The sequence below is a fragment of the Arabidopsis lyrata genome (genome assembly GCF_000004255.2).
Source record: "Arabidopsis lyrata subsp. lyrata unplaced genomic scaffold ARALYscaffold_7, whole genome shotgun sequence".
NCBI lineage: Eukaryota > Viridiplantae > Streptophyta > Magnoliopsida > Brassicales > Brassicaceae > Arabidopsis > Arabidopsis lyrata.
The window spans coordinates 3,726,082-3,746,760 of record NW_003302549.1 but is presented as its reverse complement, the minus strand read 5'-3'; the positions used below and the strand labels follow the sequence as shown (position 1 = coordinate 3,746,760).

Sequence of the window (20,679 nt, the reverse complement as noted above, 5' to 3'; positions counted from 1 at the left end):
ACAAGTAGAGGATGAAGTCCACATAATTCGTGGTTTAGCTTTAGTTTCTGGAATCGTCGTACCAAAACTCGTCGCCGGAGACCGGAAGCTAAAACGGGAAGATATGGCTTCGCTAGGTTTCAACCTCGGCTTCACCTTCTCCAGTGCACAAATTCAGCAGCATCGAAAAGTTTCCGGAGGTGGAAGGGTTCGCGTTATCTCATGTAACAGCTCGTCTTCTTCTTCTTCTTCTTCTCAAGCATCATCCCCGCAGGGGATTTCTGCAGCGACACCTCCTGAGATAGAGCTCGAGTTCTTCGGTGTAACTATCGGTGCGATTTTCTCGTTGAGTTCCGTTACAATTCGTTTCTAAACTCAAAAAGAGATTTTTTTGTGTTTTTCTTTGCAGCCGAAGCCGGGGAGCGACGGGTCGTATCCGGTGGATAAAGCCAAGGCTGTGAGCGGAGAGAAGCTTCTGAGAAGCATTATGCAGGATACCAAAATCGAACTCTACGCTGCTTACGTGAGTTTTGTTGATTTATCTCTCTTTCATCTTGAAATTTGCTCCATCTTAATCCATTGAAGTTTTGATTTGATGTTTGAAATGGATTTCAACTAGTTTCTGGAACAATCTAGTAGCCAATCGAGTATTTAGTTCTAGATTTTCGAGCTCTGTGTATTAGGAGAGAATGTTTTGTTAAAGGCTGATGTAAACTTTGGATATTGATCAATTTGTGATGATTAGGGAAAAGTCATGAACTGTGGAGGTGGAGGAAGCTGTGGAACTTGCATTGTGGAGGCAAGTGACTTCTTATTTAGATTATGATTATGGATTGGTGATCTTTGATTAACCTAGCATTCATAGATATCAATGGAGGAAAAGAGATTTGTGTTTGGTCTTCTTATCATGAGCAATATCTCAGAGCAAAAAATACACATTTGGTCTTCTTGTGTGCAGATACTAGACGGCAGAGATCTTCTGAACGAGAGAACAGATACAGAAAACCGGTACCTGAAAAAGGCTAGTTATTTGATCACTCCTCTCTATATTATTCTTTGATTGCTAGTGTTTGGATTGGGTGTGTGCACTAACAAGATGAATGAAATGTTGAGCATTGTCTCCGGTTAAATGTGAATATATGGTTTTTTTGTCTGATGTGGTGACTAAGTAACTTTTCTTAGATATGCAATGCAAATTCAGATAAATATAAGAACCTTGCCTGTTTAATTCTTAAGACTTTCTTACTATTGTGCAGAAGCCGGAATCTTGGAGACTCGCATGTCAAACAATAGTAGGGAACAAAGAAAACTCAGGAAAGGTACCTACTTTCAAACACCAATTTATGCATATGCAATTACAAACGCGAATGTGCCCAATTTTTGGGGATCAATCTTTATCATGTTTAGAATCGTAAGAGTGTTTTCTTTTAAGACCTTTGTCATTGAGATCAGTCGGCTTTGGTTTTAGGTTGTCGTGCAGCGGATTCCACAGTGGAAGAAGTGAATCAACCAGTGAATCAATGTTAAGCCTTATTCGTTTCATATATTTATGTGTACATAACACATCTCTGTATGTTGTCTCGTATTAGTGAAGATACGTTCGTCTATCTATATGGTGGTGCCATGATAGTGAAATTTCTATTGATAAGAAATAAAATCAAATAACGGGAATTATAGAACTTGGTTTTAGTATTCGAACCGTTTCTTTGACAACTTTCAGACCACTTTTTTTTTTTTTACCGAAGAGACAACTTTTACAACATGTGATTAGATTACGCGCCGCCCCATAAAACGGGGGTAAAGTCAAAAAGCAACATCTTCTTATTTTTATTTTTACTGTTTTCTTGTTGTCAAAGAAAAAAAAAAAAAAGAGGAAGGAGCCAAAGAAGCATCACTATCTGAATTTTTCTTGGTATTTATTTATATATAATTTTTTTGTTTGTGTGATTGCTGTTTGGCTTCGAATTTTATATCCAGATAAATATTTTTTTAATCTCCTTGGTTGATCGGTGAACACAAAAAAAAAAATCTAAAATAATCGCAAAATACATTTTGAAGAAGCTACACGATCAACGACAACAACACAAGGATTTCGATTGCTGAAAAAGTTGACTCTTCTTAATTGGATTCGTTGTCTTGGTTTCTGGGTTTTCTTCTTCTTCTTCTGCGGCGCTCTTCAATTTTACCTTGCGACCAGCGAGAAAAGAAAAAAAATCATCCATTGAAGAAGGTTTGTTCCCCCAATTGCTTGATTTTCTTATGAAATTAATTCCAGGTGCCAATTAGGTTTTGCTAAATCTGTCGATGACGTTTTTTTTTCTTTTCTGGGGGTACTTCTTTTGTTCTGATAAATCTTTGCCCTTGTACGCTTTTTCTTTGTTTTTGCCCTAATTTTATGGGATAATCTGGGTGAGTTTCTTTCCTTCAAATTATGTATAATTGAGCTTGGATTGATCGGTTCCGATGAGTCAAATCCTGAAACAGACATAAATTGATGATTTTTCGTGGTTGGTTTTTGGTCATTTGAGGGTTTAAGCTTTCTCTATGTAACTGCAGGACCTTAGGTTAAGCCCCATGGTGTGGTATGTGCAAATTGGACAAAACCTAGATGGGTGTTTCTCTTCTGAAACAACAACATCGTATTACTAATCAAGCTGATACTTTTTCTAGATTCATGGAAAGATCACCAGAGAATAATCTTAGCCGAAATGAGCACATCATCATTGACATTCCAAGAAATGCCGCCATTGCATCATCATCTTCATCTCATGATAGAATCTCCAATGTTTTGGAACCTTTACAACATGAGGACGATAGACCTTCAACTGTTCCTCCCATGTCTGCTCCTCAGCCAGCTACAGCTACAGCTTCTTCTTCTTCTTCTATGCGATCAAATCCTAGAAGTGTCCGTCGTAGAAGAAGTCCTTTAAATTCTGGCTTATGGATTTCTATTGAACTATTCCTCACCGTTGGTCAGATCATTGCAGCTATTGTCGTTTTGTCTTTGTCAAAACATGAGCATCCTCGTGCACCCTTGTTCACCTGGATTGTGGGTTATGCTTGTGGATGCGTTGCCACACTCCCACTTTTGTACTGGAGATATTATCATTCGAATCAGGCTTCTGAACAGGATTCTGGCCAGCATCGTCCTAATCTTAATGTTGCAGCTGGACCTTTCGCCTTCTCGATTTCCAGGACATCTGAAGGAGATGGTCGACAGACTAATACCACCTCTTCTCGTGTTAGTAGATATCCTGGGTTCATAAGTGCTGCCAGGTATATATACATGTTCTTAGATGATCTGTTTCAACTGGAAGTTTGGATTTCAAAACTTTTTCTTTTAGTTGACAATATCTGCAATCTAATTGAGTCAGTCTGTCTTATTAATGATTGCTACTCTGAGTCACTGATTTGAGTCTTTGATTTTGGCTTCCAGACTTAAAGTTATCGTGGAATACTTCAAAATGGCTCTGGATTGCTTCTTTGCGGTGTGGTTTGTGGTAGGTAATGTATGGATATTTGGAGGGCATTCATCTGCTGCCGAGGCTCCTAACTTGTACAGGTGCTATTCTATTAGATATACTGAAATTAGACTCAAACTTCAGGCTGCAATTTTCCAAGACTGACCCATATTTTTGTTCTCTTGTATGTTCTAGATTATGTTTAGTGTTTCTTACCTTTAGCTGTATTGGCTACGCGATGCCCTTCATCCTCTGTACAACAATATGTTGTTGCTTGCCGTGCATAATCTCAATTCTCGGATATAGAGAAGATTTAACTCAACCTCGAGGTGCCACACCTGAGTCGATTAATGCATTGCCAACTCATAAGTTTAAGTTGAAGAAAAGCAGAAGTAGTGGCGATGACAATGGTTCAAGTACTAGCGAAGGTGGAGTCGTGGCGGCTGGAACAGATAACGAACGTGCTATTTCAGGAGAGGATGCAGTGAGTTTTCTTACACTTTGACATTACACACATAAACACACACATACAATCAAGTCTCTGAATATAAAAATTGTTTGCAGGTCTGTTGCATTTGCTTAGCGAAATATGCAAATAATGAGGAGTTGAGAGAGCTTCCATGCTCACATTTCTTCCACAAAGAGTGCGTTGACAAATGGCTGAAGATCAATGCCTCTTGCCCTCTTTGCAAGAGCGAAGTTGGGGAGAAGAACTCTGATTTGACAAGCCAAGGGATCTTGAGCTCGCTCTCTTCTGGGGAAAACGATAACCATCAACAACAACAACGGAGTGAACTTAGAGTTGATAATGGTTTGGCCAATAATGTTATCTAGATCTCCGAGATTTGCTGTGTTCGAGAAAACGGCACAAGAAAGCTGTTTTGCGATGTTCCTACACAAAATGGGGTTTGCTTCTCATTGCTAAGAAGGTGAAGAAAGACACAGCGAAGATCCTGTTCTGTAAATGCTTTTTGCCGTTGTGAATTGGAACCTCTGAGTGTAGAAGAGTTCGATAATCGGTGATTGAGTTTGAGCGTGTTCCAAATACTTGTTTTTATATATTCTCTGAATTTGTCACGAGTACCACCTCTATACTAGAGCCTGGAATCTTTCGAGAGACCCTGGAAAGCTTGTGCAGCTAAATTGCCTCATTCGTGGACCCTCGGCGTAAAATTGGAATAAACCAAAAAAAAACTTTATACCTTTATACTGGGGGAGCACATAACTTTTTATGACTTCCACGATTTTAGTTTCTTAATTTTTAAATTACAAGACATAGACTTCTTGGTTCTCTAAAATCAGTGTGACAACCGGTGGTAACTTGGAACAAGAAGCATAACGATCATAATAGTTTTGCCTTTAGTACAGAGAGCTCACATAGTCGACTAGAGTGAACTTTTTCTTAACATTAATCTCGGATGCATATGTTTCTAAAATGGTTTGAAAGCAAAAGTGATTCAGTTTCCGAAACATTTAAAAGCGGCATAGTGCCCAACTAAAACAATTAACCGCACAAACCGATCCAGAGACCGAAAAGATACGTCCTTCTAAGCGGTGTTTTCTGCAGATGGGTTTTCATGAACAAACGTGCCAACTGATTTGAACCATCGCAGTAGGTTACGGTGATCCTTTACATAGAGCCATGCCTGAAGAAACGGGAAGAGACTCTCGTTCACACCTCGTTCCTCTAGGTATCCATGGAATACATCTCTCATCTTCTCATCGAGCTCTCTGTCAAAACAAATAGAAACATTTACTTGCCAATAGAGTAAATTTTCTATCAATTGTGAGTGACTTGTAATATTTAGAACAAAGAAAACAGAATGCTGAATTGAATGCACAAACGCTCTTCTATTCTAAATTGAAAGAAGAATGTAAAGAACAGGCCAAAGACTAATCCATAATAGAAACAAACTGATTGTGTGTCAATAGTGAGAGATTGCACTGCAAATATGTCACATGAGAAAAAGCAGTAACTGAAATTGAATAATCGAAATAACTAGAAGACTAGAAGACATCTACCAGTACCACCATTCTATTCTACAATTACATTCCTCAAAGTCAACCAGAAAATGACCAAAACTATGGTACAAAAGAGTAAAGTTGTTACTTGAAATCATCCTTCAGAAAGTCAGAGACTATTTAAAAAACTTCGATAAATTTAGTTGGCCTATTCTTAGTTTGACAGTTCTGAGTGTAGCAAGAAGAGACAGCTTGAAACAGAAATGAAGCACCTAAAATGGCCACTGACAATCTTTAAGTTGTCAACCATCAACTGAATCACTGAGCAAGTCTCTCAATTCAAAGAGAGAAAGTCAGTTAAAAAGAGAGATAGAAACTCACTCAAAAGAAGGGCCAGTGTATTGAGTAGGATCATCAGACATCTCCAAATCCTCGAGTTTAGGCCTCATCGAAACAGAATGAATACCCAAAGCATCAGGGTAAAGACCGCAAAGGAAATGCAAAGAATCAGCCTGATTTGGCTTTGATACAGCCACATGAAGGAACAATTGGTTGATCCCATCATCATCTTCTTCATCACCTCCGTGAGCCAAGCGCATAACGAAAAGACTGATCTCTTCATTTCCAACAGATTTCTTCAGAACAGCACTAGTACTTCCTTCAAGAGACCCTTTCACAATCTCAAATGGTGAAGGAGGACTCACTTTCTGCAAAATCAATCAAAATCGGTAAATCCCACCAAAAACCCTAAGTGAAGGAAGCAGCAGCTAGGGTACTGAAATTTCAGACGAAACGTAGAGAGAAACACAGAGAGAGAGAGAGAAGAGGAGGAACGAACCGGAGGAGGGGTCATCTTAGAAACTTCGAGATAATGTTCCTTAAGGGAACGCAGAAGCATCGAATCCACTGCAGCTGAAACGTTGCCGCTCTTTCCACTTCCACCGGATTTACTGGATAGCGCTCGATGTAACTGACGCCGGACGGCGACATTTCCGATCACTCTTCTCCACATTTCTACTTCTCCGTCGTTGAGAGCAGCAACACGGCGAATTGTCTTAGGAGAGTTAATAAAATACCCAACTTCTTTTTCCGTCGAATAAACCGCAAGAGAGACAAATTTTTTAGGTTTCTCAAATATATTTACGATGGTCTAGTTCTTTTGATTAACAATATATTAAAAAAAAGTCGATCCAAGTTTGATACAACAAAAGTCAGCTATTTTTTAATCAAACATAAGATTAACAAAAACAGTTGGATACTACCGGTTAAAAAATCGTTTAACCAAAATGACTCTGTTCTTACAATTAACCAAAAGTCAATTCAAATGATTTTGTCGATTCAGCGAAGATCAAGCACTAGAAATGGTTATGGGAGATAAAAAAAAGGATAACCATGATGAACAAAGAATGTATGTAAAAAGAAAATTCAAACTTCTTGTCATGTTCCATTGTGATATGATTGAAAGATCCAAGTCATCATAACTCTAAAACACGACCCAACCACATTCCCATCAAAAGATTTGTTCAAGGCAAGTAAGTCTCATATGAACAAAACCTATGTTCATATCACAACGCTGGGTGGATTGATTTCTTCACCTCACAGGTTGCTGATTGTAGTTTTTCTTTTCTTTTTTCTTCGCCGCGGCCAACTTTGCCTTCCTCGCAGCTGCTTCCTTTGCGGCGGCTGTTGAGGCACCATCCACCTCTTTGCTTGATTTCTTCTTCTTCATTGATGCAATCTTCTTTAGACGTTCTTTGACATCAATGGAAGAAGAAGACTCCTCCTGCTCAGCTGACTCACTTGCAGCATCTGAGTTGCTCTTCACTTCTTTTAGCTCTTTCTGTTTATCCTTCTTTTTCTTCTTCTTTGAGGCCTTTGATTCTCCGGTTGTGTTCTCCTTCTTCTCTCCTTCACCATTCACTTCTTTCTTCTCTTCCTTATCTGTTAGGTATTTGCAGAAGTATTATTAGCTATAACATGGTTTTCTCAGCCAGTGATACGTCTATGTAGAAAGGTGTCCACAGATAAATTGCCAACCAGTGAATGTAGTAGAGTAGAACTGATACCAACGATCGAATACAAAAAAAGTGAAATACCTTGAGAGTCTTCATGACCATTCTCATCTTTGGGGGCAACTCCTAAATCTGCTAACAAAGCCTCAAGCTCAGCAAGTTCCTTCTTTTTCCTCTCTTTCTTGGAAAGTTGCCTCTCTGCCTCCTTAGGAGGTGCAAGAACTTCAGGAGCCTTTTTCACCTCAGGCTCTGCTTCTGGATGAACTGTCTCTGTTCCCTGCTCATGCTCTTCCTCCACATCGTCATCATCTCCTTCATCAAGAGTGTCTTCTTCGCTTTCACTTTCCTGTGACAGGACGCATCTCTATGAGAAACCAATGAACAAATAGGCACACAAACCACGGTTTACAGAAACTAGACGCAAACTTATATTGCCTAGAGAAAATTCCATAGCAACAAAAGTATACAATAAGATATATGATATAACCTCCAGGAGACAAAGCAGCTTACTTCACAGTAACATTCATATCCCTTTCAGACAATACAACAAACCATGGAACACAATCCCTTTGACAATACAACAACCATGGAACATATACATTCAACAGGTACAAAGCCTAAGCGAGATATCAACAACAGCAAAAAAAAGAAGCCAAATCATTCGATTCCAAAAAGCATATGAAATCTAAAGAGACTTATTGCAAGAGACACAGTTTAACAATTTTGCACTCTCCCAAAATCATTAGTGAAAAAGGATATATGAAAGATTTGGACTTGTGACCTCAGCGTGAACGTCTTTAGCATCGGAATGGGAGGCTTCAGAAGTGCTCCAAACGGACTGAGGTGGAGCAGAGGTAGCGTAATAGTCGTCATCTTCATCGTCGCTATCGATATCGGCCCAAGCCTTTGCTTTGAGAGGCGTAGGTGCCCAGAAGAGCTGTGGCTCAGGCTCCTTTTGTGAAACTTGTCCCTTAGAGGAAGCTTTGCTCTTACCAGCCTTATCTGACTTCTTCTTCTTCCTCAAAGTATCCAAAGCAGCAAACAAGTTGGTGTTCTGAATCGGCATCGATCCCTCATCTCTCCTGTTTCCACCACCAACCATCTTTTTTTTTTCCTCGATCACCAGTCACAAAGTGTTTTCTGATAAAACCCAGAAACGAAATTTCACAATTTCAGCTGGAAGTCTCGAGGAACGTAACGAAAACGGAAGATGAATCAATGTCGAGTAAGTTAAGGTAATGAAGGAGAGAGAAGAAAAAGTTGATCAATTGTCGCTGTTTTCTTACGAAAGGATTGATCTTTAAAGCAAATTCCTTGAAAACTCTGATGGACGGCGATTGAAGAGAGCGATGGATGATAATAACTAGGGTTCCAGACACAGAAACGACAAAATATATACTGGTGATCAAAAAGAAGCGTATTTGGAATTGAGACAAGGAGAAACAAGAGAATGTTGGAAGCTTCGGGAAGCGAATTCTTATCGAATGCGAGAGAGATAATTAGGGTTTCTTAAGGGAAGAGGTGTGTAGCAATCGTAGCGATTAGAGCTACTGGGCTACACGACAAGGTGGTAGCACAAGGGAAGGGGATCTCGTCTCTCTGTATTAGGGATGTTATCTTCTCTCCTCTGGATTAAACCGAAATTTTGATTAGAAAATTGAACCGAACATTGGATTAGACTGTCTGATTAAACCTTGTTTTGATTTTTAACACAAGATTGGTTTTTCTTATCTTTTCTGTATTTATATCATTAAATTAAAAGCTAATTTAAGTTGCAATATAATCTACCCGCCAAAATATTTTGTGAATTTTTAACGGTTTTTTAAATCCAGATAACGGAATTTTTGTATTTTTATGGTTTTTTTTTATAGATTACTCGTTATGTTAAAATTTTATGAAACGTTTACGGTGGATTTAGTTCATATTTTAAAAGGAAACCAAATCTCTTTCTTTAAATTATTTTTAAAACTTAACTTCATCCAAATTATCTAAATAAAAACCTTATAACTTATAAGGAATCAATTCATTAATACATTAGATAACGATATTTTAATATAAAACGGATACATGAACACATAGGAAACTAATGTATTTTTACACGTTTTTGGTATTTAAATTTGTTTAATGTTTTAGTTTTTTTTTTAAAATAATATTTCTTCTAGTAAATATTGACAAATTGTTAAGCTAAAAATTAGATGTTAGAAGAAAGTAACCAAAAAAATTTAGTAATAGTATTATAAAAGTAATCAAAAAGGAGAACTATTCAAAAATATTTAAATGTGAAAACTATATCCCCTAGTAATAATAGTTGTTAAGTTGAATGATGTCTCTAACAATTGTTGGCTAGGTGGACACACACAAGATTGCGGTAGGTTAGCAACACACGTGACAACAATAAATTATTTTCTCTCTGAAGAAATCTTTAAATCCTGACCGTCCAAACAAATATTTCGCAGCTGAGAATCCCAAACGTCCATTATATATTTTCTGTTGTAGAGTTAAAATTTCGAAACTAAATCTGGACCGTAGATTTAGTAACGCGTCTCGATCGGACGGTATCCGTAATACGATGTTTATTTGGAAAATGTTTTCTTTATAACTGAAAAAACCTTACTCTCGCGAAACCAGACGAAACCCTAGCTCTCCCGTTTCTCCCGGTTAAAAAAGAAAAAAAAAACGAAGCAAATTTTGCTTTTTTAATTTTCGGCTAAATTGAACGAATAATTTTGGGAAATTTCGATTGTTTGATTTAGGGATCCGATTCGCAGTCCGATTTACCGAAACCCTAATTTTGATTTTGGGATTGTTGGCGAATATAAAGGTCCTTAAGAGACTCGATTTCGTCTGATAAAGTGATGCAGGTAGGCATGCAAATTTCTCTCCTTTTTGTTTTTCTGCAGTTAAATTTTGCTTGATTGCTGAAAAAAATTTGCTTGGATTTCAATGCATAAGTTTTTCCTGGAGTGGGATTTGATCTGTTTTTTTTTTTTCTTTGTGTGTTCTTCTTTAATCATACTTTTGTGATTCTGGGTTTGGTTTTGGTGTCACAGATCTGAAAAATGTTTCCTTGCGTATATGATGGAATTTGAGACCTGCTGGCTTTTGATTCTGGGTTTTGGTTCGAGGTGGCTTTCATGGAAAATAGACTAGTTAACTCTAATGGAGTGGGAATTTCGAAGAAATCAAGGTCTTTAGATCTTAAGACGCTCTATAAGTCTAGCATTTCCAAGGATTCAGTGAATAAGAGCTTTAAAAGAAAAATTAGGTCTGGGGATGATGGTGATCAGTTGAAGCAGGACAAGAAGAGCAGGAAAGTTGTTTCTTTAAGTAGCTTTAAGAAACTCGGTAGCGAGAACGAGAAAATTCTGGATAAGGCATGCAATGGCACCACCAGATTGCACAATTTGGAGGACTCCAAGGAGGTGGGTTTGGATGAGAAATTGTGTGACAGTAATGGGCTTCAAGGGATTTCAGTTGGCTTGGCAGGTAGTACGATTTATGTTCCTAGACGCAGGAGAGATTTTGTTGGGAGGAGTAGGTTTGAGAATGGCCTAGTACAGAAGTCTGCAGGGGAATCTGATAGTCAGGAGGAGGCGCTGGTTGATAATATCCCTAAGGTAACTGCTGAAGAATCTAGTGCTCAGGATCAACTCTCTAAAGTTGAAGAGAAGGAATCTGACAAAGAAATCAAAGAATCGAATTCAGCAGCTCAGTTGCAGTTGGAAAATGGGCATTCTAATCAGTCTCCAGTGAAAAATGATCAGCTGGTTGTTGTTAAACAAAGAAATAGTAATAGCAGAAAAAGGAAGTCCTCAGCATCAAACAAGCGCTTGGGAAAAGAGGCCAAGTCTTCAGGTGATACTTCTGGTAGAATATCCAAGGTATCACGAGAAGATGATGAGGAGAACCTTGAAGCTAATGCAGCAAGAATGCTGTCTTCACGGTTTGATCCAAAATGCACCCAGTTTCCTTCAAATTCTGTTACTCCTGGTTCACCATCTGCAAGTAGATTGCATCCATTATCTTCTGTTAAGAATTCAGTGAATCCTCCGTCCGAGTTGCATAGTTCGAAATGTGTCTCAGATGACACTGATGATAGAATGTTGCGACCAAGGAGACAAAATGATGATGGGAAGGGTAAAGTTCGGAAAAGACGCCACTTTTATGAAATTTTGTTTTCAGATGTGGATTCACACTGGTTGTTAAACAAAAAGATTAAAGTTTTCTGGCCTTTGGATGAGAGTTGGTATCATGGGTTTGTGGATGGTTTCGATGGAGACAAGAACCTGCATCATGTAAAATATGATGATCGTGATGAGGAGTGGATCAACTTACAGGGTGAAAGATTCAAAATTCTGTTGTTCCCTACTGAAGTTCCTGGAAAAAACCAACGGAAAAGGCGCTGTTCAGTGTCCAAGTCTACTCAGAAAATAAAAGGGAATGATACATCCAGCAAAGACGAGGAGAAGCAGAAGGAAAAGCTAGAAGATGATAGCTGCATGGAATCAGAGCCAATCATCACATGGTTGGCTCGGTCTAGGCATCGGGACAAATCTTCCACTGTTAAGGCTGTACACAAACGGAAAAAATCTGAAGTAATAACATCCAATGAAACTGTGAAAATGAATGGGGATGTTGTTAGAGACACTGTAGGACAGTTCACAGATAGATCTGCTAGTTCTCTTGCATTATGTGGATTACCTGGACCAAGTGGAAATGAGTTGGAAAGCTCTGGTTTTCGTAATGGTAGCATATTTCCTATTGTCTATTGTAGGAGACGACTTCATACAGCAAAAAAGGAAATCTACAAGGGGTCATATGACAATAATGTTGAGGTTTTGAAGCAGTTTCATATATCAAAAAGTCCGGATCCTGATGTAGAGTTTTTGCCTATTGATGATTCTGGGGATCTGGAGCTTTGTTGTCCGTGGAATGACACAGAGCAATTTGAGTTGTCCTTCAGCCTACATGGTGTTTCCTTGATGAGCTACTTTCTTATGGTGGATGTTGACTGGCTTTCACGTGTTACTCTTTTGCTTCGTCATGGTACACTTGTGACTTTGTGGCCAAGGGTTTGTTTGGAAATGATTTTCCTGAATAACCAAGATGGGTTAAGGTATCTAATTTTTGAAGGCTCCTTAATGGAAGTTGTTCAATTGATTTTCCGTATCTTGATGGTAGTAGATCATTCTAATAAGCAAGGAGCACAAGGAGCGGATGCTGACTTGCAGTTGCCAGTTTTCGCAATTGGTCTCCAAGTTTCTTGCATCCCAGGTTTCCAAAGGCAGCTTGCATTTCAATTCTACAGTTTCCATGAAGTTAAACATTCAAAGTGGTCATACTTGGAACAGAATGTCAGGAGGCATTCTTTGCTAGTTAAGCAAGTATCAATTGCAGAGTGTACACACGATAACATGAAGGTCCTGCAGAAGGTACAGTGATTCTTTAATGCATGATTCTGGTACATTGCTTCGTTGGTTTTTAGTTTTATATCTATATAATCTCATACTAACTCGTTTTTTCACAAATCTTGAACATCAGGTTATGCAGAAGAGATCTAGGCATGGAATCAGGTCAGGCCTTGTATCTAGAGGATCATCATCTGCTAAAGCCTGGCCCACATCTGTTTGCTGCAAGAAGCAAAATACGTCTCCATTTGCACTTCCTTTGACTGCTCGGCCACCTACACTGTTACTCAGTTTACACCTGAACATGATAAGGGAGCTGGGTCATGATTCAGCAGACTTCCTAGGAACAGAACGCGATTTGGTAACAGATAGAGGTTGTGATATGGCAGATTGCACAAATGAACATTCTGAATCCTCTCTCAAGAGTAAGGGCCAGAGTGATGAACCAATTATCACTTCTTCCAGAGCGCAAGAAGCGGAAGAGTCAAAAGATCTTCATACTTCGTCTCAAAGGCAGCAGCTGGGGTCTGATTCTGAAAACTGGGTGTCAGTCAGTTCTTCTGTTGTCAGACATAAGCATGAAACCAGGTCTAAAGTTCCAGTGAATGGGATTAGTATTCAAGTTCCAGTATCTGATCATTGTGAGGATGGTACTCCGCAGTCTAGTAATCTGGCCTTGAATATTCAAGGTAACATCTCAAGTCCAAAGGCCACTGCCCCTAGAAGTATGTGGAGTCGAAGTAAAAGTTCTTTAAATGGCCATCTCTCACATGGTTGGTCGGATTCGAAGGGAGACTTTCTGCACACTAATTTGGCAAATGGACCTAAGAAGCGACGTACCCAAGTGTCTTATTCATTGCCTTCTGGAGGTTCTGATTCTAGAAACAAAAGTTCTCTGCACAAGGGGCTTCCGAACAAAAGAATTAGGAGGTCTACTACTGATGTTTCCAGAGGTATTCAGAAAGACTTGGAGTCTAGTTTATGTGATGCCAATATATTAGTCACTCTTGGTGACAGAGGCTGGAGAGAATATGGAGCTCAGATTTCCTTGGAACCTTTTGATAATAATGAATGGAGACTTGCGGTGAAAATCTCAGGGACAACAAAATACTCACACAGGGCACATCAGTTTCTGCAACCTGGGTCAGTGAATAGGTTTACACATGCTATGATGTGGAAAGGTGGAAAAGATTGGACCCTGGAGTTCCCTGATAGGGGCCAGTGGTCCCTTTTTAAGGAGATGCATGAAGAGTGCTACAATAGAAATAGTCGGGCTGCTTTAGTTAGAAATATTCCTATTCCTGGCATCCGGATGATAGAAAGGGAAAATTCTGATGGAACAGAAACTGAATATATTCGCAGTTCTTCTAAATATTTTCGGCAGACTGAAACTGATGTTGAGATGGCATTAGATCCTTCACGTGTTTTGTATGACATGGACAGCGATGATGAGCAGTGCCTTTTGAGAATTCGTGAGTGTTCGGATGCTGAGAATAGTGGCTCTTGTGAGATCACTGAGGACATGTTTGAGAAGGCAATGGACTTGTTTGAGAAGGCTTCGTATGTAAAGCAGAATGATCACTTTACCTTAATCGAAATTCAAGAATTAACGGCTGGAGTGGGATCCTTGGAAGCAATGGAAACAATATATGAGCTTTGGAGAATAAAGAGGCAGAGGAAGGGAATGCCGTTAATCAGGCATCTTCAGGTATAATCCCTGATATCTTCCCATCTTTTATTTAGTTATTTGATTTTCATTTTTCTTTCATGTTTGCCTTGAGATTTAAAAATCTGCATGGCTAGGCTATATATAGATTTTTTTTGTACTTGGGTGAAATTCAGAATTGTGGACAATAGGGCTGTCTTTTAGGTATTGTGTAGTGTTCTTTTCAGGATATTTTATGACTTGGTAGGTGTTTTATGCAAAATGGAATGTCTACTAGGGGAAAAAGTGCATCTTTTTGCTTTCCATTTTGTTTTGCACAAAGATGTCTGGAAGTCCAAAACTGTAGCATCTTCTATACTCTGTCGATTTTACTCCTTTTCGATTAATCTTAGTTACTGGCTCAACAAAAATGTAGTTCACTCTGCTGCAATATTTTTAATTGTGCCTAACGTAAATACTTGTTTTTTACCCCTGCAATTCAGCCACCTCTGTGGGAAAAATATCTAAAAGAGCTCAAAGACTGGGAGTTGGTTATGAGCAAAGCAAACACTCCAAATTCCTGTGGGTCACAGAAGAAACAGTCACCTATTGAGAAGCCAGCGATGTTTGCTTTCTGTTTTAAGCCTCGAGGTTTGGAAGTCAAACACAGGGGAACAAAACACAGGTCACAGAAGAAAATCTCGGTTTATGCTCAACATAGTTCTACTTTGGGAGATTATGATGTCTATAATTCATCAGGTAACTCATTTTTACCTGCTTGGTTTTCTGTAAATCCTCTATTGGCTCTGATTTTTCTATATGAAGTCTGTGTTTAATCCAACATTTCCATTTCTCTAGCAGGAAGAAGACCTGTTGGTTTTGCCTCTGGAGATGAGAGGTTTTTATATTCAAATCAAAGCTATGAGAACGTGAATGAATATCCTATGCATCCGGGAACATATTCCCCCCGTGACCTAGGCATGGGATATTTCTCGAGCGGTGGAAATGGATATCATAGGAATCACCAAAACAAGTTGCAAAGAGTCAATGGGAAGAGGAATACGAGTGAACGATGGGATGGAGGCTATTCTGAATGCCCCAGTTCCAATCTTGTCTGTTACTCTAACGGATCTCAGCGTCCTGATCTGGAAGAATTACAGAATAGTACAGATATTGATGAGTACAAATTGCGAGATGCAGCTGGTGCTGCTAGGCGAGCATGCGCATTGGCGAAGCTCAAGCGAGAAAGAGCAGAGAGTTTGAGGTACAAAGCAGATCTAGCGATCCAGAAAGCTGCAGCTGCTCTCATGTGTGCAGAGGCAGTTAAAGCTTCTTCTGTGGACCTAAGCAACAATGGGTTAGAAAGCTCGAGCGAAGGATGAAGGATGAGTCGATAGATACCACTTTTGTTAGTCTGGGTTATGTCACCTCCTGAGCAAAAGAAGAGAGAGAGGGATTTGACGTGTCCTGTTCGTCACACGAGCTGGTCTTGACACGAATTAAAGACGACCCAAATGAGATCCACTGTACAGAGATTTGCCTCCCTCTGCTTTAAGTAAGCTATAGTTTGATGCAGCAATAACACCGAATCGGGACTCTGAAACTTGATCTCATGTACCCATCGGCTGGGAACGTTCTTAGTAGGTTAAGAAGAGAGACAAAATGAGGAGATGGTAAAACAAAACAAAAAAGAAAAAAAAAGAGAAAAAAAAAGATAAGAGGAGATTGTAAGTAATTTGGTTTATTAGCTTATGTTGTTAGAGAGATTTAGTTTGAGCAAAAAGATTCTTCTACTGCAAGTATTTTGCGGGGCTCTTCTTCTCCATATCTCTTCTCTGCCTTCTTTTGCTTTTTAGTTAAGATCATCAATGTTTGAAAAACTATGGAAACGAAGCCAAACTTGCAACACTTGCCATGACAAAAAATTCTTATAGTTGTTATACTTGTACCTAAAATAGTCATATAATATATCTTAAATCGCATTTGTAAAAATACTCGTTCCAAAAATTTAGTAAATTTCTTTGGCGTAATACAGAATCGTTTTTTGTTGTCAAGAATACATTTTTTGTAACTTGAGAAGAGTGGTGAGAGAAATTCCAACGGCGGGAAATCTTTGAAGTTAGCAGTTTTGTCGGAAGATGCCTCATTCGTTTGCTGGCTTCATCTCTCCTTTCTCTATTTTTGTCATCTCTTGGAGAAGCTGAGAGAAGTTAGTTCTTTCTCTTCTTTCCACCTCCATTTCTCTTTTTTCGACTGGTTCCTCATCTTCTCTTTGTAAGTTTTTTTTTCTCTTCTCTCTCTTTTTTTTCTTCTTTTGAACATTTTAGAACACAAAGGGCTTCACGCTTGAAATCTCTCATGTTTCTCGCCTTTTACATGAGTCATATTCGGTTAATGTAACTATCAGGAAGACATTAGATTATTTGTAACGCGTGATGAGTTTCGATATAAAAGTCATTCAATTGCACCGTAAGATTAAAGATTGAAACATGCACGAGAGAATAACCTCAATGTTTATGGCTTAAGATAGTAATTTCTTCTCAGGTAAATGATGTCATTGCTCTTTGATAGGATTTCTCATTTGAGATATTGTTTTTCTTGATGAGAGAGGCATTTTTCCAAGAATGGGGAGCAGGATGAAGGAAGGCGAGCGAACCGAAAAGGCTATCCGGAGTTTATTGAAGCTTCCTGAGAACCGACGATGCATCAATTGCAATAGTCTGGTTGGTACAACATTTTTAGCTGAATGAATGCATTCTTTTTGAATAGCTCATTGTAGTTTTGTTCTTAATCTGAATCTTTCAGGGTCCACAATATGTCTGCTCAACTTTCTGGACTTTTGTCTGCATAAACTGCAGCGGAATCCAGTAAGTCTTTTCCTCTTCTCCTTTCATTTTTCTTTTGATCCCTTTCTCTATCAATCCAAGGAAAACTCTGGAACTTGCAAGTGTTGGTCCAAATTTGTTCTTCATATCACGTGCTTCTTTTTGTGTATATGTCCAGTCGAGAATTCACACATCGTGTTAAATCTGTATCAATGGCCAAGTTCACAGCAGAAGAAGTTAGTGCGCTTCGCGCAGGAGGAAACGAGGTTTGATATTGAGCTTCTCATTAATTTTGTGTTAATCATCCATGTTCTAGTGTAAAACTTCATTGTGTTCTCTGCAGCGAGCCAGACAAATTTATTTTAAAGAATGGGATACTCACCGTGATGGTTACCCCGATGGCAGGTTCTTGGACATTTAATTAATCTCAGCCAAGTTAACACTAGGATCAGTAGCAATACTATATGTTAACCCCCATTTTATTTCTTCCTGTTCAGTAATATTTTCAAGCTCCGAGATTTCATCAGGAATGTTTATGTGGAAAAAAGATACAGTAGTAGTGATCGGAGCAATGGCAAGCTCTCACAGCAGAAATCGGTAAACTGCTTTTTTTTTTTTACTTCATTACATTTACCTTTTTCGTGGTAAGTACATCTTTATTCAACTTAGCTAAACCTGAAGCTAAGTGTTCCTACTCATTTTGGGGACAACATCATATGTTACAATGTTGAGGATGTTCTTCTTTACACATTTTTTCATTTTTTTTTTTGGCAACTTTATGGTTGTTTCCATTCAGGATGTCATAGAAGATTACAGGGAAAGTAAGAAGGCCAGTGCAAATTTTCTTGGATCTAGAAGTTTACACTCTGTGGATAAATCTGAAATCGAAAGATATAGTGCTGTTGGGAGGAGTGGAAGTGAATCTCTCAAGTTTTATTTTGATGACAAGAACCATAAACAACAATATGTTACACATAATCCAAGGTCTAGAGGTTTACCAAAGAGTCCTATTCGGTTTGAGATAGTCGATGATAGGTTTAGAGACGATGGAACTGTTAAGAGATATGATGCACGAAAGGAGTCAAGAGGAAGCTCCAAATCACTTGACCTCTCAAGTAACAAAGACATGCCAAGCTTTCCCATTGTACGTCATACCAGCGAACTCAATGTTGTAAAATTTGAAAAAAAGAAGGATCCAGTGAATACTCAGGTAATCTACAGTTGTATCTATTGCATTGTGTTTTATGCATTTTGTCTACAGTTAATATGTGAACAAGTTGCATTTTGCAGACGACTGCATCATCTGAGAAAATGGAGAGTCCTAGAAGTTTAATTGATGATGATGTACCAGTTTCAGAACCATCTGATGAAAGCATTAGTAAGAGTTCAAGTGCAATTATTACATCTCTAAAGACCATTGAGGAGCCAGCTCCTAATTCTTTGGAAGCTTTGTTGTTTGGACCCTCTGTTGGACCCTCTGTTCTTTCTGTTGTCCCTGGAACAAACAACTCTGAACTATGGAACACAAGCGATATTTCTTCTACAGACAATTATACCGCAGCTAACCTCGGGACTCAGACAATGCCAGGAATACCAGATAATGTTACCTCTTTTGTCACATCACCAACAACTGTACATGCTCATGCCGGTTCTTCAGGTCCTGTGGTACCTGTTGCTCCTGATAACTTAAATACAAAAGAGACGGCTACACCAAGTGTAGCTGCAAATAACCAGGTTGGTGTCTGGAGTAGTTTAAACACACATTTACAAAGATGTTCTTGTATTCAGCTGCATCAACTGTTAGTAACAGTAGATGTAACCGGATCATTAACAGATTTAAAAAAAAAATCAAAAGTAAAAAGTTCCATAAAACTTGTTCTCTTCATGTGCTAACGCTTTGAAAACACATATGGTATCTACATCATTAAGGGACCATCAGATTTCTCTATGGAACAGTCAACACTGGCTATCACAAATTATGCTCATGGAGTTGGATCTGAGCAAGATCATCCAGATGAGACACAATCTAGCATAAGAAAGGCGCTTCCCGAGGTAACAAACCTTTCTCTTATAAGAGAAATTTGGATACTCTTTTCGGAATCTCCGGTCATAAGAATCTAACCATTGGCAGGACCTTTTCTCTGGAGGCTTCTCATTTGCCCCCCAGCAAGTTCATGGTCAACATCATGGCATGGGATATGGCATGGAATATTATCAATATCCTATGGTATATGTTCCATTGACATAAAAATTTGGCCTAATAATCACACCATCTGGTTTTATGCTGATATCGATCCTTTTCTTAGCAGGCTATGGGAGCCATAACATATACAGCAAAACCAGCAAATCCCTTTGATCTTAGCTATGATGATACAGCTCCAAACCAAACACCACAAGTATGAATCCTAGAGTTAATTTCCTGTTAGTATATTTGATGAAAATGCAAATATATTACTCAGTTCCTTTCTCTTTAATATTTCTTTTACAGTTTCCTTCTATGGCATATGTGCAAGGAGGAGGCTTACCACACGTGTCAGCTCCGATAGGGTATTCAGATTCTGCAAGTCCAGCTGCAGATTCCATTGGACTGATGACCTCTCAGTCACCTTTTCATACAACCGCTTTATCCCCAAACTCTCCAGCTCTTGCATCCAATCTTTCCCCTGGTGAGACAAAATTTTTGTAAGAAGACAGTTTCATTGGTTGGAATTTATAAATATTCTAAGAGTTGAAACCTGGTGAAACAGGTGCACTAATGGGGCAGCAATCACAGGTGAATATGTCCCCATCATTCAGGTACATACATACTCTGACTCTTCTTAATTAGTGTTCTTTAAATGGTTCTTGAAACTAAATTGATTTTTGTGTGCGCAAAGGCAAGAGTATAGTGGCCTCGGTACTGAAGGAAATACGTTCAACGGAGCACATACATTTCATCAAGCAAACAATGGATATCCTTGTGCAAACCCAAATGCTTATATTTCCAGAGGAAATCCCTTTGAATGAGAGAGAGAGCGCTTAAGATTTGACTCTTAAGCATGACTTGCTTGAAGATGAAACAGAGGTTCCAATCATCTACTATTGCTTCTTGATCAAATTGTACATTGATGTGGAAAGTTATAACTTGTAACCATAAGATTATAAAACTATGTAATTTATATACAAAGCTTGTTCTACCAATGGCCATGGACAATCTTATAGCGTGCATGTGTAAACGTAAACAACCAAACAAATAGCAAATAGTCCAAAAAAATAAAAAAATTTATTAGTTTCTTATTAAACATTAATTTACGCATAAATTAAATATTTATGGCGTTTAACAAAATAAAATAGAATTGAATAAATTTTGTATATTTTTGACATATAATACCAAACTTTTCTAGCATT

At 38.6% G+C, this 20,679-nt stretch overlaps 6 protein-coding genes across 11 annotated transcripts; 4 read left to right on the top strand and 2 right to left on the bottom strand.

The window, feature by feature from the left end:
* On the top strand, positions 1–1,658 carry LOC9305333 (photosynthetic NDH subunit of subcomplex B 3, chloroplastic). Of its 2 annotated transcripts, none has more exons than XM_002869216.2 (6): positions 1–301; positions 389–502; positions 725–778; positions 938–1,000; positions 1,236–1,298; positions 1,448–1,658. In XM_002869216.2, the coding sequence occupies exons 1-6, from the start codon at positions 104–106 to the stop codon at positions 1,481–1,483; spliced, it is 528 nt and encodes a 175-aa protein (XP_002869262.1). In that variant the 5' UTR covers positions 1–103; the 3' UTR covers positions 1,484–1,658. The 2 variants fall into 2 exon arrangements, with proteins under 2 accessions (XP_002869262.1, XP_020875749.1); XM_021020090.1 differs by having other exon boundaries at positions 22–311; positions 363–502.
* A 230-nt stretch (positions 1,659–1,888) lies between these two features.
* On the top strand, positions 1,889–4,591 carry LOC9303307 (E3 ubiquitin-protein ligase At1g12760). Of its 3 annotated transcripts, XM_021020085.1 has the most exons (6): positions 1,972–2,209; positions 2,536–2,561; positions 2,650–3,255; positions 3,416–3,541; positions 3,636–3,924; positions 4,005–4,591. In XM_021020085.1, the coding sequence occupies exons 3-6, from the start codon at positions 2,654–2,656 to the stop codon at positions 4,272–4,274; spliced, it is 1,287 nt and encodes a 428-aa protein (XP_020875744.1). In that variant the 5' UTR covers positions 1,972–2,209; positions 2,536–2,561; positions 2,650–2,653; the 3' UTR covers positions 4,275–4,591. The 3 variants fall into 3 exon arrangements, with proteins under 3 accessions (XP_020875743.1, XP_020875745.1, XP_020875744.1); XM_021020084.1 differs by having other exon boundaries at positions 1,889–2,209; positions 2,536–3,255; XM_021020086.1 differs by lacking the exon at positions 2,536–2,561 and having other exon boundaries at positions 1,971–2,209.
* Positions 4,592–4,757: 166 nt separating this feature from the next.
* On the bottom strand, positions 4,758–6,523 carry LOC110226979 (uncharacterized protein At2g39795, mitochondrial). The gene is made up of 3 exons (XM_021020088.1): positions 6,241–6,523; positions 5,784–6,109; positions 4,758–5,171 (listed from the first exon to the last, which is right to left on the bottom strand). The coding sequence occupies exons 1-3, from the start codon at positions 6,412–6,414 to the stop codon at positions 4,988–4,990; spliced, it is 684 nt and encodes a 227-aa protein (XP_020875747.1). The 5' UTR covers positions 6,415–6,523; the 3' UTR covers positions 4,758–4,987.
* Positions 6,524–6,667: 144 nt separating this feature from the next.
* On the bottom strand, positions 6,668–9,021 carry LOC9305332 (protein FAM133B). The gene is made up of 4 exons (XM_021020087.1): positions 8,701–9,021; positions 8,196–8,554; positions 7,499–7,760; positions 6,668–7,343 (listed from the first exon to the last, which is right to left on the bottom strand). Exons 2-4 carry the CDS (start codon positions 8,514–8,516, stop codon positions 6,994–6,996), a joined length of 933 nt encoding a protein of 310 aa, XP_020875746.1. The 5' UTR covers positions 8,517–8,554; positions 8,701–9,021; the 3' UTR covers positions 6,668–6,993.
* A 935-nt stretch (positions 9,022–9,956) lies between these two features.
* LOC9305331 lies at positions 9,957–16,292 on the top strand. 2 transcript variants are annotated; one of them, XM_002869214.2, is made up of 5 exons: positions 9,957–10,275; positions 10,465–12,846; positions 12,956–14,530; positions 14,971–15,226; positions 15,326–16,266. In XM_002869214.2, the coding sequence occupies exons 2-5, from the start codon at positions 10,549–10,551 to the stop codon at positions 15,847–15,849; spliced, it is 4,653 nt and encodes a 1,550-aa protein (XP_002869260.1). In that variant the 5' UTR covers positions 9,957–10,275; positions 10,465–10,548; the 3' UTR covers positions 15,850–16,266. The 2 variants fall into 2 exon arrangements, with proteins under 2 accessions (XP_002869260.1, XP_020872343.1); XM_021016684.1 differs by having other exon boundaries at positions 9,958–10,275; positions 15,329–16,292.
* An 85-nt stretch (positions 16,293–16,377) lies between these two features.
* Positions 16,378–20,527, top strand: LOC9305330 (probable ADP-ribosylation factor GTPase-activating protein AGD14). Of its 2 annotated transcripts, none has more exons than XM_021016686.1 (13): positions 16,378–17,190; positions 17,273–17,334; positions 17,471–17,558; positions 17,636–17,697; positions 17,790–17,889; positions 18,089–18,502; positions 18,583–19,026; positions 19,222–19,344; positions 19,424–19,519; positions 19,602–19,688; positions 19,781–19,958; positions 20,040–20,088; positions 20,169–20,527. In XM_021016686.1, the coding sequence occupies exons 1-13, from the start codon at positions 17,092–17,094 to the stop codon at positions 20,296–20,298; spliced, it is 1,932 nt and encodes a 643-aa protein (XP_020872345.1). In that variant the 5' UTR covers positions 16,378–17,091; the 3' UTR covers positions 20,299–20,527. The 2 variants fall into 2 exon arrangements, with proteins under 2 accessions (XP_020872345.1, XP_020872344.1); XM_021016685.1 differs by having other exon boundaries at positions 19,599–19,688; positions 20,169–20,498.
* The last annotated feature ends 152 nt before the right edge of the window (positions 20,528–20,679 follow it).

Excerpts from the sequence above, each read along its gene's own strand:
- LOC9305333 (XM_021020090.1), top strand. The coding sequence starts at position 104 with ATGGCTTCGCTAGGTTTCAACCTCGGCTTCACCTTCTCCAGTGCACAA. Across the intron at positions 312-362 it reads GTTCTTCGGTGTAACTATCG|AGATTTTTTTGTGTTTTTCT; the intron begins GTGCGATTTTCT and ends AAACTCAAAAAG. Across the intron at positions 779-937 it reads GTGGAACTTGCATTGTGGAG|ATACTAGACGGCAGAGATCT; the intron begins GCAAGTGACTTC and ends TCTTGTGTGCAG.
- LOC9303307 (XM_021020084.1), top strand. The coding sequence starts at position 2,588 with ATGGGTGTTTCTCTTCTGAAACAACAACATCGTATTACTAATCAAGCT. Across the intron at positions 3,256-3,415 it reads GGGTTCATAAGTGCTGCCAG|ACTTAAAGTTATCGTGGAAT; the intron begins GTATATATACAT and ends TTTGGCTTCCAG. Across the intron at positions 3,925-4,004 it reads CTATTTCAGGAGAGGATGCA|GTCTGTTGCATTTGCTTAGC; the intron begins GTGAGTTTTCTT and ends AATTGTTTGCAG.
- LOC110226979 (XM_021020088.1), bottom strand. The coding sequence starts at position 6,414 with ATGTGGAGAAGAGTGATCGGAAATGTCGCCGTCCGGCGTCAGTTACAT. Across the intron at positions 6,110-6,240 it reads CTAAGATGACCCCTCCTCCG|AAAGTGAGTCCTCCTTCACC; the intron begins GTTCGTTCCTCC and ends TTGATTTTGCAG. Across the intron at positions 5,172-5,783 it reads TACACTGGCCCTTCTTTTGA|AGAGCTCGATGAGAAGATGA; the intron begins GTGAGTTTCTAT and ends TTGTTTTGACAG.
- LOC9305332 (XM_021020087.1), bottom strand. The coding sequence starts at position 8,516 with ATGGTTGGTGGTGGAAACAGGAGAGATGAGGGATCGATGCCGATTCAG. Across the intron at positions 7,761-8,195 it reads CTAAAGACGTTCACGCTGAG|GAAAGTGAAAGCGAAGAAGA; the intron begins GTCACAAGTCCA and ends GTCCTGTCACAG. Across the intron at positions 7,344-7,498 it reads TGGTCATGAAGACTCTCAAG|ATAAGGAAGAGAAGAAAGAA; the intron begins GTATTTCACTTT and ends AATACCTAACAG.
- LOC9305331 (XM_002869214.2), top strand. The coding sequence starts at position 10,549 with ATGGAAAATAGACTAGTTAACTCTAATGGAGTGGGAATTTCGAAGAAA. Across the intron at positions 12,847-12,955 it reads ACATGAAGGTCCTGCAGAAG|GTTATGCAGAAGAGATCTAG; the intron begins GTACAGTGATTC and ends CTTGAACATCAG. Across the intron at positions 14,531-14,970 it reads CGTTAATCAGGCATCTTCAG|CCACCTCTGTGGGAAAAATA; the intron begins GTATAATCCCTG and ends CCTGCAATTCAG.
- LOC9305330 (XM_021016685.1), top strand. The coding sequence starts at position 17,092 with ATGGGGAGCAGGATGAAGGAAGGCGAGCGAACCGAAAAGGCTATCCGG. Across the intron at positions 19,345-19,423 it reads TAAGAAAGGCGCTTCCCGAG|GACCTTTTCTCTGGAGGCTT; the intron begins GTAACAAACCTT and ends AACCATTGGCAG. Across the intron at positions 19,689-19,780 it reads CTCCAAACCAAACACCACAA|TTTCCTTCTATGGCATATGT; the intron begins GTATGAATCCTA and ends TTTCTTTTACAG.